The sequence below is a fragment of the Contarinia nasturtii genome, unplaced genomic scaffold (assembly GCF_009176525.2).
Source record: "Contarinia nasturtii isolate CC-2019 unplaced genomic scaffold, AAFC_CNas_1.1 Cnas_scaffold_129, whole genome shotgun sequence".
NCBI lineage: Eukaryota > Metazoa > Arthropoda > Insecta > Diptera > Cecidomyiidae > Contarinia > Contarinia nasturtii.
In genome coordinates, this window is record NW_022197486.1 from 2,899,457 (window position 1) to 2,919,679 (window position 20,223).

Below are 20,223 nucleotides of genomic sequence, written 5' to 3' on the forward strand. Positions count from 1 at the left end.
TAAAAATTGAAATGAAATTGGAATTTGCATATCGTTAGTGTTAATAATTTAAAACAGAAATATATCATTTTCATATCTAAAGACTGTTTTTCATTATAAAATATTGCATTCATGTGCAAACACATCTAGTCACGTTGTAAAAGTTATTCGAAGATATTAATTCATGACGAAGAAAAAGAGGGCTAGGGGAAATAGTCTATTTGCGAAAGGACAAAGTTTTTTTAATTTGTAAAATAATCAGCTACTTCAATAAAAAAGTCGCAACAATTCGAAATAAGTTGTCACAATTTGATAAAAACAAAGGATGCAAATCTTACGAATTGTCTTACGTTCGTCTGAATTCTGCGACTTGATCGAAATTTTTTCAGGTCGCAAAATATCACGAAAAACATCCGATGGAATAGACGACATATCATCTAAAATTCAGAATTCGTTGGTAATTTGCTTGAAATTGAATTTTTTGTGTATAATTTTCATAGAAAATATCGTTTTTGTGTTTTTTTCTTTTGAATGGTTCTTCTTCGTTTATGTTTTGAAGAAGATCCACCAGATACTGTTTCTCAGAGCAATAAATTAAAGCGGACAAGCGCTTGAGGTACTGTAGGAGTACTGAGAAGCAGAGCTGTGATGATAATTATGTGGACAAATACAATTTTAAAGAGATTACTAGCCAATTTCGAATTTTTGATACCATGTCAACTTGTTTCCATTGTATATTTTTCTGTGTGTAATTGGTTAAAATTCCACAAGAAAATTCATTCGTTTTAACTATCGGAAACAAAAAGAAATCGTGATGTAAAAATTGCTTGAAATTAAATGCTTTGTTAAATTAATCGTTTGATGAAAACATAAGTTTGATCACCGGTTAGCAAAGTAGGAAAAAGAGTAAAGAATTTTTGTTTGAATTGATTTTGGCACTTTCTTCAAGAGTCATTTTCGTTATCTAACAAAATCTATTCATATTTCAAGTGTTCCATTCCATTAGTTTTACTTTTCATTTTTTTTTTCAAACTTTCTATCACTATACAATGTAATGCCGATATTTTCAGCAATATTAAATAATTTCTACATTTCGATTAGGACATTTTTTTTAAATTAAAAAACAATAAAAATATTTTTTTCTTTTCATAAATATTGTAAAGTGAATAAAGTATTTTGTATCTCGAATTGCAAAAATTGACAAAGTTTTTTCGGTGCATAATAAGAGGATCTTATTTAACGTTTGATAGAAGAAAAAAAATCTCTTTCTAATTTTATTTATTCATAATAAACAAAATAGAAAACAAATAAATTATATATATCTATATATAAACGCCATACGGAATACGGATAAACTAAGAAACCAATTCGTGTTCTATGCTACTTTTCTCATTTGAATACGTGTGCACCATTTGCTTTTATGGGTTCGTTTGAGAAATCTCATTTCCATATCGACAATAGAGGTCAAATATGAGTTTTTTTTAAATTAAAACGATTCTTCTCTAAGAGTTTATTTAAAATTCGAATCATATTATTTAATGTGAATGAATTAAGCGCATGGATCGAAGCAAATATGTAACAAAATAGAAAGAACGAGTAAATTGATCGTGTCAAATTCATTACTGTCACAATCATCATTGAGTATTGAGCGTGAACACTATTTTACCGTTCTTTATTTTATCTGAATAATTTCGCATCAAATAGCGAAATTGTGTTTTAATTGAGTGAGCTCTGGCTGCATTTTCCATTTTGTTCATTCTCATTGTTATTTACACAAATTAATTAATTGCTATAGAAATGAGTTTGTTTGTTGTTCATCTTCACATTTTTTTTATTAAATTACATTATCGAACAACCATTTTTAGCTTCTTCATCGTGTTCAATTTGTTCAATCGTCTCATTGTTCGTGGAATGCTCCAAAATGCTGGCTTGTCGTGAATACTTCTGCCTTATTCGGCTGGTGTCGATATGCGGTTCGGACATGGATTTATTCAATCGCTGACGATTTCCACTGCTCATATGTTCAATTGTTGTCTGTGGTTCAATCGATGTTTTCGTGAGTGACATGTTTTGAGTCTGAAATTTAAAGAGAAAAGTTGAACTTTCGAAATTCCAAAACACATTCGTTTCTAGTTACGAACATTTTTTACTAAATTGGCCATCCCATCAGCACCGCGATTGAATTGCATCTGTGGTTGTCTCGCACCAAGCGGTGGCATAAAATTTGGTATCGATTCTTGTTGAATTACAAATCGATCCAAAAGATTTACTTGCGGCTGAAGCATCATCATGAATGGTCGGTATCCCAAACTAAAGTAAAAATGAAAGTTTTGAATTTTGAATTTATAAGAAAAAAATAAAATAATAAATCGAAATATGGAAGTGAACTTACCACTCTTGGAAACTCCATCGTGTTATGTCTTTAAGTCCATTTCGTAGTTGACGGCAAATAGCCAAAGAGCCAGATCGAATGGCCGAACTTGTGATGCGACTGATTGATGCTGCATCCATCAAGATAATTGACAAAAGCAATGCAAAATCAAAACAACATGCTTCCGTAAATATTTGCAGTAAATAACGAGTTTTAACTTCAAGCTTATGGCAAACTTGTCGACTGTTTTGCATTACCAATGATTCCATATTCCGATCAAAATGTCCATCAAGTTCCGCATTAAATGTACACGTATTGTCGTCACCCCAAACCGATACTTGCTCCGACACACAGCTCATTGTATCGACCGGCATGAGTTTAGCCTCGGTTTCGCCGAGCACGGAATTGCTTGGTTCACGTCTGAACGCATCAAATCTCGGTGCTGTTAATTTTCCGCTATTTGATGGTTGATTCGAACGACCATCAACATCTTCTTCATTAATTCGGCCAAGTTCATTGAAACGGCCAGATAATTGTTGCAGAGCCAAATTAGAAATTTCAGCATTGTACATGTATAACGGATCAATATTTGAATCCATTGATGACATAGCACTGTTCATAAATGCACTCGGATCGGCATGCATAAAATCCAAATTTGTAGGCAAACTTGTGTATCTAAAAAGCGAAATTTTTTTTTTTAAATATTTTTTTAAACTCTTTTTCAAAGAGAATCAAAATCCTTACCCTGAATCACCGGTGCCCATATGTGTGTCGACACGCAACGATTGCAATGAATAACTCGGTGATTCTTGTTGTTGCTGCGCTTTCTCCGAAGATTTTCGACTCAATTTAATATCCAAACTGGGTTTAGGCCAATCGAAATCCTCATGAAGTTGCTTTAACGTTGCAACAAAATCTTCAATACGAGCTGCCCGATCCTTTTCTCGTGCCAACCAACCGACCAAATGAAAATCCAAAGCGGCACTCAAGTAACCTAAGGCTTCTAGTTTTTTATCTTGCAAAAGACGTCGAGCATGCCGTTGAATTATTATTTCAATGAAGAATTCTTCGGCTGTCGTTGAATCTCTGAAATGATGAAATTTAAATGTTAATTTGTTGGTTGGCCATATGGTAAAATTGTATGTACTTTTCTCTTGCTGTGTGTGGTGCACTTTTTTTGCGGCGTACAACTGATGATGCATCTATGCTACCCACCGACGCTGCTTTTCCCGTCGTATTTGAGCTCGATTGCGTTTGATTTGAAGGCGGACTAACAATTTCGTTCATTTTTGGATTGACTGTTGTTGAAAAACTTCTCCCCCGTGCCATTGAACCAAGAATCAAACTTAAGTCTTCAGCATTCGGACTTACCGGTGCCGGCTGTTGACTCAGATGCAATTTATTTCCCATTACAAATGAGTTTCGTGGTGATTCAACGTCATTCGGATCTAAAACATTTTTTTTTTTTTTCAAATAAAATAATGTTTCATGTTGTGTGTTTTTATTTTGAATGTCGAAAAACATTCAATCTGGACAAAATATTTTCGGAAGAATATTCGTCATTGGTTATTTTCTAAAATTAAATATTACCGATTGCACGTAAAAATCGAACGAGCTCTTTGGCCAAATCCCATTTTTCCTCTTCTAATGACGTTTCCAATAAAATCGTTGCGAATTGCCTACTCACTGACGATGGCTCCAGATTCTGTATTTGTAACAATGATTTAAAAGAAAAATAAAATTTAATAAACGAAATAGAATCGAATTTAATCACGATGTATATAAACACTGTCAAACGCTCACCTGTAATATAATCAAATAACTGCCAGCCGTTTCTAGTTGATGTTGCGTTAAACATTGTTGAAATAGATCTTTTGGTTTGCCAGCCGTTGCAAATAAATAGGGCCATAAAGCTATTTCCGTTTTTCTTGCACATTGCACAACAGTCTACACACAATCAAAATGCAGATAAAAGAAGAACAAAAAAAAAAAAAACAAATGTAACAGTAAATACGAGTGCTTGGTGAAATGATTAATCGTTCTTTGGTAATTTATGGAATAAATTTTCAACCAACAAACCTGCAAATAAACTGGAAATTCTTGTATAAATTCAAGCACACTGGGAAGTAGCGCATCGGCAATCGGTTCTTTGCTGGTTGCTTCTTCTTCAAGAACTTCATGCAGAAGAAGTTCCAATGAATGTGGAAAATATGGTAGATTTGAACAACTGCGTGCAATTTCCCATGCATTATATCCAAGATTCCTTCGGATTAATTGACGCAATATTTGATGAAGATAAACTTGACTCTGTGAATGACACAAATGTTTTGCGATTTAAAAATCAATCAGAATGAAATATATCGTATTGCAATCAACTTACTGTTCGTTCAAGAATGCAAAATGGTAGCGAAAAATGTGAACTAGAATCGCTTGTATACATAACCGTATCATTTTCAACGCCCAAAATGATGGCGTCCTCAAAGAGAATTGCCAATGGATATACTTTCAATGCAAACGACAGCATAATACGTTTTGACATAAAAGTGTGCCGGCTACCGTAGCCACTGTCCGCATCGCGAGGAAACACTGGTAACCAGACTCTCATTCCATAACCACCACAATACAGCCACAACGATTCCTTGAGATGAGTTTTCTGTGAATTTGACACCCACAAGCATTCCACGCACGATGCCAAACACGTTGATGTCTGAAATATATGAAATTCATAATTTTACGAAATGCCATTCAATCCAAACGATATATTGAAAGATTGCAAATATTGTGAAAGTATGTCGAGCCTAGAAATCAAGAGTTTGCAAGAGTTACAGTAATGAAATCATTCACTGTATCGTCCAATAGACGAACGTTTTTAATGAAATGTACAATAATAATTATATCGTGAAATTCGGTCTCCGTTGTAATTCACAGAAAGATAGCATTGAGTCCATCGCCGCATTGATTCTCAGACCATTTAATCAAAACAGACAAAAATGCGAAAGTGTCTGTAGCAACAAACGGTTTTTATGTATTACTTTTACGTAGCGTCGATGGTCATCCGTGTTTCTCACATGCACACCATGGACGAATGACCGTCGCCGCCACTACGGCTGCTGAACTTAATGACCGGAAAATGTGGAGCATGAATATTTGCATCATTTTTTCTCTCTCTGCCAATCATTTTGTTTTTCACATTTTTTTGTGTAAATTTTTATAATTTTAGAATGGCGACTAATTGAAATCAAGCAATATATAATATAGACAGGCCAAATTTACCATTTAAGTAGAATACAAAATTAAAGAATGCATGCGGTGTAAATTTATGGCTGAAAGGTGTATTCATTGCAAAAAAAACCTCGATTTATTGGAAATTTCAGCTGTTTATAATTGCCGTTTTATTGATTTTACCAAATTACCGTGAAATCTGCATGTAATATTAAAACTCTCAAAACTTTTACAAAATAAGTATTGCTACTGTTCACAATAATTCTCGACATTTAACACAAGCTCTTCGGTTGAAACGAAGAAATAGCATTAAATTAGTAGTAATCAGGGCCGAATCAAACTCTGATCCAATGATTATGCAATTTTTAAGGTAATCTTAGACAGTGTCTTTGTCGATCTACTTTTTTAAATGTCAAGGAAATAATTTTCAATTAATTAGAAAATCAAATTTTCAGTGTAAAATAATGGTATTAAATGAATAAGATGACAATTAAAACGAATTCAATATGTTGCAAAGTTGAAATGAAAATGCGCTTCCCGTGCAGTTTCGATACGAATTGCAAACATAAAATCCATAAAATGTGTGTGCATCTCTTGAAAATTGTGATTGAAATTCAACTCCAATTTTGTTCACAACATCGTTGAATTGCGTGAATAATATTTGTTATGGTTTGCATTTGCTTTTCAAAATGCAATGTGCAAAGCTAAAGTCAATTTGAATTTTGCTAGGAAAAATTAATTTTTCGATGACTGCATAGATTGTGTAGCGTACGAACACACACATGATAATATATTTATTTAATTCGAACAAAATAGTGGCAAATTGTGTAGAGACAAGATGATCGTATGTGAAAATGTGATTAAGAAGCAATCATGAGACAGACAAGAAGCATGATTTGGCTGAGCATCAATCGAATGCGATTCAAACGCGCTTGTCGTGATCGTGTCATGAATTTCACTGTGCCACCCATTTGTCGAACTAATCGAGCGGTAGCAAAAGTGAACAAGATCAACATACAATGTTCAATGTGATGCAAGCTGGTTTCCATATAAATTTTATGGCAAGAAAACCATCTAACGTTGGCCATCCGTGCAAATTACAATAATCATTTGAGACGCGGCTTGCAATCGATTGGATTAATTTACATGCTCATGTGCAGTAATTGCGAACACGCATTTACCACTGAATTTGGCATATAATGAAATTGTACATGAACAGACACACATGAAAAGATTAAGGAAGATATGTCAAAATGCGGCAGACAAATGAAATGAACAACTGTATTTGATGGCTTTCATTCACATCTGATGCTATTTGAAATAATAATCAAAAAGAAAATGAACATCACAAACATTTTATTTTCGCAACATCAATGAATATATATATGTAGATCACGCCTATCAATTTCAGGCGCATACCATATTAAGACTTTTGTGTGATATTACATAAGCCAGTGTAAAGGCAACAAAAAGATCTGGCCCAAATCCTTCTGCATGCCAACGATTTTGTTTTGATTTTTCTTCGATAAATATTATAATAATTTATTGCAATAAACAAATTGCAAAATGTGCACACAGTACGATGGGCGTGCGATAGATTATATGTTTTTATAAAAAAGAGTGTATTTTAGATTCTATTGCGTTCGCCGTCCATTCTCTTCGCGGCGCTCAATTAATTGAAAGATCAAAGAGTCTTATTATGTTTTGTATGCTTTTCTTCTTCTTCTTCTTCTTCTTCTTATTCTTCATTTTCTTCTGTACGCTTAATCGAGTTTATATCATCGACAGTTGATGATACAGTCGAAAGTGAACAATGTTTTCATTTTCATTGGTATCAATAGACAACGGCAGTCGCAGCATGCAGCATCGATAACAGAGATAAAGTTATGAAATTTCATCTAATCCGCTTTGAATTACTACTTTTTCTATTATCTATTACTTTTTCTGCAGATACTACCGCAATTATGATTGAAAAGTATCTATGCCCAAATACGCAATCGACATTTGGACATTCATGTGTTGACAGAGATAAGAGTATCCAAATGGAGGAAGCCGTACACTTGATTTTTGTCTGTATCATCGTCATGACATGGCTTATTATTATTTTCATCATGGGACAAATGTGCGAGCGCTTTCCATATTACAATGTTAGTGTTACGCGTACCAATTTCGACATTATATTATTTCACGTTTCAATGGGATTTTCTATCAAGAGAGCCAAGAGCAAATGTTGTTTGTTTTTTTTCTCATTTGTTGAAGAATCTAAATCGATCGATCGACATTTTCCGTTGTTTGAACGAAAGCAAAAAAGATTGTTGTTTCTAACATTTTCTTTCTCAAATACAACACCGTAAATTGCTTGACGTCGCTTGCACCACATAATTTGGGACCAGCGAAAAAAGGGCAATGTTCAATTACAAAATTGAAACAAATCTTATGACCAGCAACAACCTTGAAATAATTCGAAAGCCAAGACAGCGATCTTGTCAAAACAAAAATAAATCCCAACTGCATAATTACAGTTTAAAAAAACGAGATCAATGTATTGCAACAAAGCAATATCGTCATGGTGTAAACATTGTATTGCTTAAAATCCGATTTTAATGTCAACTTTTAAAACATAAAAAGTAATATCTATCAAAAATTTATTTCACCAATTTTGAAAAACATTTCAATCAAAATGACCGCTTTTCCACATGATCGTTTAACACAAAAACAATGGCCAAACAACCATTGACTGTGTACCATATATACCCAAAATGCATCGAAATAAATCGTCAGCTATTTATGGATACACTAGAGAGCCGACGAAAAAAAAATGTGGCATACAAAAGACAATCGAAAAAAGGCGGCTCGAAAAATAAAAAGCAAAAACACTTACGACCGCTACAAAATTCGTATGTATGTGAGAAATACAAATGGTAACGAAATGTGTACGCGCACGCGCCATACAGCAATTGCACCGACTATCGGATGAAGATACTACGAATCAAACGAAAACACAAAATGTATAGCGGTAAACAAATCGCAGGTTTTTGTTTTCGGGTGGGAAATCCGTCGCAATGTGGTAGGTCGTTGATTGCAAATGCACCGATAAATAATTTTTCGTATAAAAATGATCAACAATTCATAGTAATTCGTCAGTTTTCCATTGATATTCAATCAAATTGGATTCAACTCCTTCGTTGAGCTCGTCACCAAACACATATATTTAAAACATAGAAATATTTTTTTTTCATTCAAGATATCGTTCTTCCTAATTAAAAAAAAAACAAGCGACAATGGAATTCAAAGCCATTCAGGTATGTATGAGAAACGAATCGAACCACAAGTGATTAGTGTTTTACTTTGAGCGAAAAAGAAAATTGATTTTCCAAGCGAAATAAAATTGTTTACTTGATTTTGATGATTTAAGTTCTAAGTGTGCAAAAGAAAAAGACGCAGAAAAAGTGTCTCATTATCAATAAATTTCAAGTTCAAAGAGTGAAATTCCAGATTTGAAATACTATTTTGAGATAAAATCTAATGAAACGATAATAACCAAATCGTAAAATAATTTTTGTGTTGATTTTCGAATAGATTGCATTATGTATGATTGTCATGGCATGTGGTGCATTTGCCAGTTACGGCCATTCAAGCAGTTACGTGCACATTGATCATTTGTCACATGGTTTAGGAAGCTATGATGGCGGCTATGATCACTATGATGACCATGATTACCATGTAAGTATTGACCATCCATTCTTTACACCTAAAAAAAAATTCAGAGCTCTGAACTCGTCTTTTCTCATCAAATGAGAATGAGCATTGGATACATTGATCGATTCGGAGATGAAGATTCATTCGAAAATTAAATTACATCCGTATTTGGATTTTATAAATGTAAATTACTTCCATTGTTGCGAAGACCCATATTCACCCCTTTAAAAAATTTATTTCGTTTCCCAAATAGGCTCCAGCCAATTATAAATTCGGATATGCTGTCAAAGATTTGCATACTGGTGACGATAAACAAGCATGGGAATCACGTCATGGCGATCAAGTGAAAGGATCATATTCATTAGTTGAACCTGATGGTACAAAACGTATTGTTGATTATACATCGGACAAAATTCACGGTTTCAATGCTGTTGTTAAAAAAATCGGCCATGCTCATCATCCAATCGTTGAACACCATGGTCCATTGGCCGGTGGTTTTGGTTACTATTAAACATTCATATATGTTCATCGAGTTTTGGCAATCGGAATTGATTTCGATTCGCTGTTAATAGTATTTTTTTCTCTCACGTGTATCTTAAATTATTACCATTTTCTAATTGTACTTTTGTATTTGTGTACACTTTGGTGCAAAGTGACGATAGGGGAACATATCTACATCGTTCGTGACAAACACTGATTCAAATTCTTGTATCAAGTTCTTGTATAGATTTCAAAATCGAATGTTTTTTTTCATCGATTAAAATGAAATTTACTTACATATTTATAATTTCACAACTCTAATATTTATCGAAATTCAATTAAATCACTGTAATTCTGTTTTGAAAGATAAATTGTCAGACGATCAAAGGATAATGTTAATTTTAATCGAAAAAAACGAAAATTTGAGTGAAATAAATGTTTCCAGTGAAATGGAAAGATAAAAATATTCTGACTTTACTTTTCGATTCCAGTGTGATTTTTTTTTCTTGTTTCAGCCACAACGAAACCAAAAACAGAAAACAAACAAAGTGTTAATGATAGTCTTGTCCATGGTCCAATAAAGAAAATAGACATAAGAAAAGAAAACATGTCCATGCCAATACCATAAAATTCAAAGGCGGAAATAAGCGTGCGCGCGCGCTCATTTCAAATGAAGTGTGAGAGAGTCAGAAAAAATGAGCGCGTAAATACACCTAGAGAAAAGCAACTACATGCACATCGGCAAGCACTTCCTTAATATGTTTTGGTGTATTTTTTTTAAAACAAAAGCCATTGCAACAACTCTCGAGGCCAATAACAAACCATGGATTACATAAACAGATCAATGCATTTGAGAAAGAGTCTCTCTCTTTCTCTCACGTATGTCTCATATACATAACATTGCATCTCATTGAAAGCATAACATCCGATCATTGAAAGCGCATCATTTTAAAACAAGATAATTTTGTTTCCAGTTTCCCCCGCGGTTGTGCCGACAACTTTGTCTACATGTGTGTATGTGTGTGTGTGTGTGCAAGCACATGGCATCGTGTCGATTGATTGCATTCGATTTAAAACGGTTGATACCGCATTTTTTATTTTATTGCCCATATTTACATTAATACGTCTAGTTTTTCTGTATCTCTGTGTTATTACTTTGTGTTTGCGTTGCTTTTTCCCACAAATGCTACTGTAGATCCGAATTCAAGTGAAAGAAAGAAACAAAAGCGATACAAATGAATTAAAAATCAAAACAAATAGGCATCAAATGCAAAACAGTTAAACACTCGAAATATATTTATAAAGCAATTGATGGAGAAAATAACATTCATTTAAAACGTAAACGATGTTGTTGTTGTTGCCAAAGAGAAAAATTAACAATAAGGCGTATCACATGGGTAAAAATACGCATATGTGTGATTTGCAAATGGTAAAAAGAAGTCGTCGACCAACAAATATATGCATATGTATCGTACAATGTAATCGGGCAAATTTATGGCAATTCACTGTGGTGAATTGTTAGATCCGTGCATACCGGATAGTTTTCTTTTTCGAATTATTTTTTTTTTTTTTTTTTTTTTTTGGTGTTTTGTTCCTATCATTTTGCAAACAAATCGCGACGCGTTTATCGTTTACATTGTCCCATTTTAAATTATTACCAACAAACACGATGTATGATGAGTGTTCGATTATGACAATTTATGCGAGCTCAAACATCGCCAACACATAATCAATGCACAATTAACATAACATAGACGCATTCGAATGTAGAAGCGCTTTTTTTTCTCCATCGATATTCTCCGATGTGCAGAATGAATTGATCAAAAAAAAAATACAGACCCATCACATAAGCAAGGTATTACGATGCAAACCAAGAAAAGCTACAAAAAATGTGAACAACAACAAAAAATAAGTAGAAGAAACAAACGAAAAATATGTGCGAATGAAACACACTTACGAAAAATATACACTTGTACTTTTCGACTGAGCGCATTGAGATTGCAGCGTGTCGAATTCACACGAAACATAATCAAATTCGATTGGATAATCTAAATAAGAGATTTTCGGTTGCTTTTTCCATGCTTTCAAAGGCGCCAAATATCAATGAAATATATGAAGGATGCACACATGTGTACGAGAGTAATTTACAATTCGACTTTTTCTCCGCACACAAAAAAACGAGCAACACATCGCATACAGACAGAACAAGATAAGAGAAAATATAGAAGGGCCCCACAAAACAAAATTGAAATAGTGCAGTGCAAAAAAAAATTAGCATTTTCACATCAAGCATGTGTCAAAAGTTTTGTTATCTAGTGTGTGTATATAACGGTAGTAGCCGAAACACAATGAATTAGTGTTGATTTTTTAAAATGCAAATTGAAGCGGCAACGAACCGATGGCGCGAGTGTGCGTTGATTTTCGTTGTTTTACCCATTTTGAGATAGATTGTTGAGCGCTTAGATCGAATACGTCCAAAATACCACCGAAGCCATACAAAGAGCCAAAAAAAACATACGACGCCAAAACTGAACCATATCATTAAAGTGGAATTTTTGTTTACTGCTCTCTTTTTTTCTACATTGTAATTTATCGTTGTATCAATTTTCAGTTGATCGTTGGCGATAAAAAGAGCGCATGTGAAAATGAGTTTTCCTCGACCGATCCATTTTTGGACACGTCTCGACACGTACAATGGGTCTTCAATTTGCAAATCACTTGTGCTTTCGACTTTTCGACCAAATTGGCCGATGGTATTTTATTCAACGAAAACAAAAAACCAGCAACTTATTGTTATATTATATTATAACAGCACCCCAGAATAACTTCGGAAAATAAATCAACGGAAATATGTTCATGTAATTTTCGTCGATGCAATTTATCTTTCTTATTCGCAGGCTAGAGAAGCGAATGAAAGAATCGAATTGCAATCAAATGGAAATGTTGTTTTTCGCTTTTATTATCTGATACAAATGTTAAATGCCATTTTCACTTTTATTCATATGTCGTTTTTACAATGTCATTTTTTGATTCGCAAAAATTTAATTAAAAAATTTACGGAATGCGTGCATAAATAGAAGAATTGCGCGTTTTCTCTCTCTCTCCCTCTCTCTCTCTCTCTCTCTCTCTCTCTCTCTCTCTCTCTCTCTCTGTTTTGCTTTGTTTTCAGCGCAATGCGATTTCGTGCACGCGCTAAAATCAACAGTTATCGTGTTAAGAGCATCAAAAATCTTAAATTCAGCAAATGAGACTGAATTATGGAATGAAGCTGATTAGTGAAAAGAAAAAAAATATAGTTATGCGCGCGGGATTCGCGATTTGAAGTGACGCGCACTGATGATGAAAAGTAGGAAATGAATTATTTCTTCAAAATTCTCTCTCTCTCTCTCTCTCTCTCTCTCTCTTTCTTCGTGTGTATTTGTTTCATTTTCATTATGAACTTTTGTATTTCATTCTTCTTCTTCATCATTCTTTGAATTTGGTGCGATTATATTTTCTCTGTGGTGTGTTAATCACAGTATGTGCGGCCTCTTTTTTCGGTTTGTATAACTTGACTGGGATTTTTTTTTCTCGTTCACTTTGTCAAGTGCAAGCAAACCAACTTTAAAGAAAACAAAAGAAAATCACAGTTACCAAGCAAAATAAATTAACGAAAGAGTCTTGTAATCCATTGATAACATGCAAGCGAGAAGGGTTTGGCACTGTTTGCGGCAGCGGAAAATTTCTCATCGGAAAGTTTGTAATTACGCTTTCAATTTCTTTCTGTGCAGAATAATGTGTAAATCTCTTTATGCTTATACATTTTATATGGATGCAGGTATGCGGTCGCGCGCGCGCATTCGCACAAAACAACACATTCACTTTGATTATAATATAAAATTTGTTTCCATTCCTGTTGTGCATTTCATATAGCCTACTTAAAATATGATTTATCGATGGTAATTGTATATCGTTAGTTATGTAAATCGTTTGCGATGCGATTTGATCGTAAATTCTCGGTGAAAAAAAAATGGTTTCATTCACATCGTTTGATTCGATTCTAATGCATGTCGTCGGTATCGTCGTTTCTCTCCATCTGCATCCACGGCAACAGTGCAACACCAAATAAAATCAAATTGAAACAATGATTACATAAAAGCGTAATCCGTAAAACTATTAATTTAAAAACAAAATAAATAATTGAATCGTATAACTGAGAGAAAAACAAAACATTACGAATGCAAAAAGTCTTCCTGATGGAAAAGAGGCAACGTAGTACATTTTAAAAGCGACCGAATTTCGATTCAAAATTCTGGCGAATCATAGACACAACATTTTGTTATTAATAATATGCGAAATTGAATTTGGAATAGAACGGTCACGGAATGTGTGCAACGATGTGCGTGCCGTTCCGAATGGAATAACGTTACAGTGCCGCTCATTCGTTTTTGGCGCCAAAACAAACATTCTTTTAAAACATCCACAGCATAATATGTGTGCATGTGTATATTGTTTGATTGCATAAATACATGGTCATTTATCGTTTGTTAAATATGTGTGTAAACAATAATGAATGAATGCACGCAATCGACGTATATGATCAAAAATCATACATAAAAATATTTAAAATGACCGCTTTTGCTGACACTATGTCTGCTCGCGTTAAGTATGTGCCGTTTCAATAGTTAGACCTTTTTACTTGGTTCACCTACTTTAATTTACAATTGGTTTGGTGCGCTGCTCTTTTTTTTTTTATAAATATATTAATCTACGTTCATTGCATACATCATTTATTATGGTATTATTGCCTTATTTTAATCCAAATTACTTTTTGTTTTTCTTATCATTTTCTTGTGCTCGTATCCCGATCGAATGCATTTTGCATACTATTTGGTAAGAGTATGTTTGATGTTTTTCATTGAACCTTTTTTTGCCGTCTCTTCAAACAACTTTTCCTCGTTTTTCCATTTCCAACAACTTCTGGTATAAAATCTCAAAGTGCTGTCATGTGCAGCGCTTGCATGTATAAAACACACACACCTTCTGATTTGATATGATGGGTAAATGTGATCATCAACGAAAAAAAGCTGCTGCATCAGCAAAAAAGAAAAGAAGCAGATGAATGTTGAAAGAGAGAAAACAAAACTGTAGCACACCCGTGCGCATACAAACGAGTTTTTTTTTTTTGCTTTTATATATTGTACTTTTTTTCCTAATGAGATTTTTATGTTATCGATTCTATTCACTAAATTGCAACGAAACACATTCTGCACTGAATGATGGTTGCGATCATATCGATCAATTGTATTATCAGGCGCTTAATGTTTGATAATCGTTGATGGTTTTTTCATTACTTCTCATTATCTTGTTAGAAATACTCAATTCACAATAGATGCTTAATGTTCGATTGTTTTACATCGTGCTGTCTTCTTCCTTCAGCCTATCTCATTCAAACTTCAATTTAACTTGAGATTCAGTTTCGATTTTTTCTCGTTTTGTGCATTTATTTTATTAAATCATAGACGCAAGTGCTAATGTAGAGCATTTAAAATCGAATCAACGCACATTTGCTTGCATTTGTGTGTAAACGCGCGCTTGGTATTTATTTTTTTTTTACTTGTACTTTCTGGTTTGTAACATTAATTAGATAATTGGATGATTGCGATTATAATATATATATATATATTTGTGTGTGTGTATATGCAAATAGAGCTCGTTTGTTGTCCGTATGTATCTAGCAATTGGATTAAGTGCAGTCATATACGTTTTATATAATCGCACATCATCACGGTAACCGATCAAATACAACGAACTAATTTATTTGAAACAAGATCAATGATAAACGGTCATCGTCGCAAATGAGATGGTTGGATGCGCGATACGATGTGCAACAACCGAAACAAGAGTAAGTGCAAAATAATCTTGATTTCTTCCGTGCCACAAAGACATCTCATATTTTCTTCAAATCGAATACAACTAAAACATATTGTGCACAACTGCACATACACATCGACCTAGTTTAGTGCCGTAGATGGCCATATAATAACAACCAAACGAAACGAAAAAAACGAAGAAGAAGAAAATGATACTGAGTTTCTGATGCATCGACTCAGTTTTGCCGATTCAGGCGTGTATTTACTTCAAATCAAAATCAATGCAAGAAGAGTGATGCGGGCGCAAGTCACTCAAACCAAAAATGGTCACTGTGTGTTTGTGCGCGCGCGCGTTCATGTGTTGAAAAATGAAAACTATCAATGTGAAGGAGAGGAAGTAATAATCAGTAGCAGTTACCATTTATTTTAAATGCAACAATAAGCTGAACTCAATTTCACCGCATCGACACTTATATAAACATTTTAAATGTTTTTCTCTGTTTCTCTTGCATCTTCTCTCTAAATTTTTCACCATTATTTGGAATGTTGAGCCAGAAAATTTACTCACCAAATTTTCCGATGCATTTCCGTTATTTTCCTTATTCACCATGAGTATGCGGCCAGACACATTCAGCACTAACGTTTCATTTTGCGTTAAATTTCCTAGAAAATCGATGTGTTAAGATAGAAAATAAGAGCATAAAATTAGCAACAAATCGAGTGTGTGTGTGGCTTGAGTTGGTTGTGCAATTGTTGCGTTTGATTTGATTACCTTGATTGGCACGACTTGCGCTGTCATTTTTCAGATTGGTCATTGTCACTGAAATGATACAAGCCGGATGAATGCATACACCGCGAATGTCGTATGTATCAATGCGCAATAGATCTATGTTTTGTGCATCATATTTCGTAATTGCAAATACTGTAACAAAACCATCGGCAGTGAATGTTACCAATTGATCTTTGAATAGGTTGATTAGCATTACCGGCGCCGCCATCGGTATTATTTTCGCAAAACGATTATCCAATTTTGAATCTTTTGGATAGATGCGAATTTCGTCGCTTTTTTGCACCAAACTGTAGCAACCCATTATTATGAATTCGTCCCACCAAAGCAGTCCACCGGTTACAATGAAATCCTTTTCCTGCGTCTCATTGCCAAACAATTTCCATTTTCGTGTTATCATTGAATACATGGCGACGCCGGTACGACCAGCCACAGCTATATTAGCGCCATTATTGCTTATTGCACTGAACTGTAAATTGGATGAAAAGACAAATGTCGAAAAAATTATTTCACCGTTGTAAATATGTCACAAATTGATTGACTTACACGAATCGGCCAATTCGTAGCCATGTAAGCGACTGGTAATTGAACCACAATCCAGTGCTTACTTTCCGATAGAATACTTGTCACTTGTAATGATTTTCCGACCTCATAGTCATCCAAAGTTGTCGATAAGTCTGAATGTCAATAATGGAAACATCTATTTATTTTCGTTCAATTTCAAAGACATAGATCGTATGTTTTACCTTCGTTCGGCACCGAAATGAATTCGCCACTCATATAACTATCCATACAAATGTTATACGAATGTGAAAATAAATTGCTTTGCTTGCTCGACGATGAATGCTGATTTGGATCGATCAAATTCGGATCCAATGGCAATGATTTGCCATTGTGATAAACTTTTTGTAAACTTTCACCTTGATTTATATACAGTCTGTCATCGCCTTGCAAAAATAAATGCGCGTGCGTACTCTGAAACAGCGATTAACAAATTAAATTTGAAACGAAATGCAATTATTTTGTAATATTTCATGTGAACTTGTGAACTTACCATTACCGGATTCACAGTAAAGCTACTTTTTACAAAATTCAATTGAACTAGTGTTGTTATCAATGTGTACGGTGGTTCGGTAGCAACAAAACTTTTATCCGATAAATTCGAATATGTATGCATAAGTGTTGGTTTATTAGGTACTGAAGATGACGACACCGATTTTCCATCGACAAAACTTGTGTCATCCGATACATTCGAACTGTTTATGTCTGCATTTGGTGTATCTTCGTCATAGGTTTTTTGCTGTCTTAGCATAAACAGTTGGTAGCCTTCCGTTGACCAATCCTTTTATACACAAAAGAAAAATTAATCCTATATATCGCAAACATTGGAGCTACCCAAATTTATTGCAGATCGAGTTTGAACGAAATTTCAAGGTAGCTCCCATATTTGAATATCCATTTTTTTTGGTCACATTTATTTACCATGCCTGTGATGTCCAATGGATTTTTGAGTGCCAAATCAACATTTAAACCATAATCCCAGCCGAGTGAGCACATGAGCAACGCACCAAATGTACTCCACAATGAAATGCCACCTTTACTCCATGACAACATAACTGCACAGCCATCGGGGGTCCATCTCATTTCGCGCACCGAACCAGGTGAACCTGGAAAATCTTTGGCACTCAATTCAATGGTGTGTGACAACTCCAAACCACCGGTCACATCATCAATTATGTACACAGCCGCTTGTGAACTAAATGTTCAATAAAGAAAAATATTTATATTTTTTTTAAATGTTCTATGTTTCGTCATAGTCATATGAAACGTACTTTTTTCTACCGAATGCAATAAGCCGATATTTATGATTGATACTGGCGCACGTTGCATCGTCCAAACCTTGAGCCCAAATACCTTGAACTTGCTGTAAATTTTGAAAATAAATATATGTGTGAATTTAAACGAATGCATTTAAATAAAAAAAGTGATTTCCTTACATTCGGATCAAATTTCAATGAATTCGCCGTTAAATAAGCCGCTCGTCCATCGTTTAGCGTAATTGCAAAGCCACCGATCAATGGCGAATACTCCATTGACGATACATATGTGTTGCTCTCCAAAATCGGAACAGCTGAAAAAACAATATATGCAATTTGGTGTATTTAAGGTGGTGTGTGAATTTTGTGGGTCATACACAAAATTGTGTGTGCTTGTATTTACCGTAGCTAACTTGTTGATTTATACTAAATGGAATACGTTTTAAATCTAATGAAAAATCTCGTTCTTCAACGCCATCCCATCGGATACGCAAAATTCGTTCACTTTTCGTTGCTACCATGATTTGATTTATATTTACACAGCAGATGCATGTTATTGGAACGTGTAAAGGGTATTCACAATGCTATTGATGATGAAAAATTAAAAATTCAATTTGAATTAAGTTGACGCTTATGTTTTGTCACATTGTCACATACCAATGTCAGTGTAAGTGAAGGGATAGTCTCTTTAAGGAATAATTCAGCGCTATCACGGCATAAATTTTTGGACGGAGGATCGATCTGATTATATATGCCCCTTGGTGTGTCAACCACTGATAAAACATACAATAAAAGAGTTCCATCGGTGGTCTAGAAAAGAAACATTCAATTCAAAAACAATCAAACAAACGTAATGAATTTAACTTACAGCCACCACCAGCATATTTGAATCGGGTTTCCATTCAACGATACAATTTGTTCCATGTTTGGCTATTGATTCGGGTGTTCGTTTTGATATCACAATCGGCACACAAGGCTAATTTGATGAGAATGATATATATAGAGAGTAATGTCAATGTGCTTTCAATTCCATGTCATTCGAAATGAGTGGCCAGCACTTACGTTTGTGTAGTATATTGCTAAGGAGTCATCGGTTAGGATGGCAAATAAAATTTTGACGCGATCACAGCATATTCGTCGAATTGTTTGCTGATGCAATCCAATTAGATCGACTTGTATAGGCCATCCAATTGGATAATACATGTTGAATTTCGGACGTCGTTTTCAGTGAATACTGTTTACGTCGCCGTTGTAACTACAATCACACTCCAAATACTTTGAAATGGTGTCTAGTGCGCGTAATGTGTTCATTTAATAAACAATGTACACCGATTTGCTTTTGTACTCAAACGATTCGTGGCATCAACTATAAATCTTATCTGAACGCAATTTCCTTGTTTTATTCTCTATTATGTTGTTGTTGTTGGTTTTGTTATTTGTCGTCGTCGTTTCGTTGACTCCAATTAACGGGATGCTTTTCTTTCTTTCTCACTTGGTCATATATAGATACAATAACACATGATGATCACATTTGTACACATGCAGAATCTCTTTTTGTTACTCTTTCGGAGTAGTGTTCTCTATAAAAAAAAAGTTTTGTACGACACGAGTGTGGGATTCAAATAGAACCAAAACACAATTTAAATATTTAACACGAAAACACAAACAATAATATTAAATTAAAAAGAAGCGAAAAGAAACTAAAATGTCAGGAAAGCGTGTGTGTATATGTATTTTTGTGTTAGAATGATACACGCCAGAGAGAAATTCCAACGACGACAAATCCTCTAATTACATTATATTATTTATTTGGTGAATCAATGCTTTGCCATCGAAGCCACTGTGTCTTGTGTATGTTTTTCTAAAAAAAATTGTATTTCTTTTTGGTGACGTTTCAAATGTCAGTCTCGCAAACGTAGTTCAACACAGCAATTCATTCAATTCACATTCTAATGTAGCAGCAATAGCGGATTGGGATGTTCAATGAAAATGACAAATTGACGTGATTTTTTCTAC

General features: G+C 34.3%; 2 protein-coding genes across 2 annotated transcripts; one reads left to right on the forward strand and one right to left on the reverse strand.

Moving 5' to 3' along the window:
- Positions 1–1,781: 1,781 nt before the first annotated feature.
- On the reverse strand, positions 1,782–20,073 carry LOC116341429 (guanine nucleotide exchange factor subunit Rich). The gene is made up of 21 exons (XM_031768524.1): positions 19,270–20,073; positions 19,076–19,183; positions 18,865–19,017; positions 18,611–18,791; positions 18,388–18,521; positions 18,223–18,314; positions 17,873–18,146; positions 17,445–17,732; positions 17,137–17,365; positions 16,937–17,067; positions 16,376–16,859; positions 16,172–16,266; positions 4,731–5,057; positions 4,430–4,657; positions 4,154–4,297; positions 3,941–4,055; positions 3,498–3,798; positions 3,095–3,436; positions 2,372–3,025; positions 2,121–2,289; positions 1,782–2,055 (listed from the first exon to the last, which is right to left on the reverse strand). The coding sequence occupies exons 1-21, from the start codon at positions 19,408–19,410 to the stop codon at positions 1,819–1,821; spliced, it is 4,827 nt and encodes a 1,608-aa protein (XP_031624384.1). The 5' UTR covers positions 19,411–20,073; the 3' UTR covers positions 1,782–1,818.
- Positions 8,728–10,217, forward strand: LOC116341436 (larval cuticle protein A2B-like). The gene is made up of 3 exons (XM_031768537.1): positions 8,728–8,874; positions 9,152–9,295; positions 9,525–10,217. Exons 1-3 carry the CDS (start codon positions 8,854–8,856, stop codon positions 9,780–9,782), a joined length of 423 nt encoding a protein of 140 aa, XP_031624397.1. The 5' UTR covers positions 8,728–8,853; the 3' UTR covers positions 9,783–10,217.
- Positions 20,074–20,223: the final 150 nt, after the last annotated feature.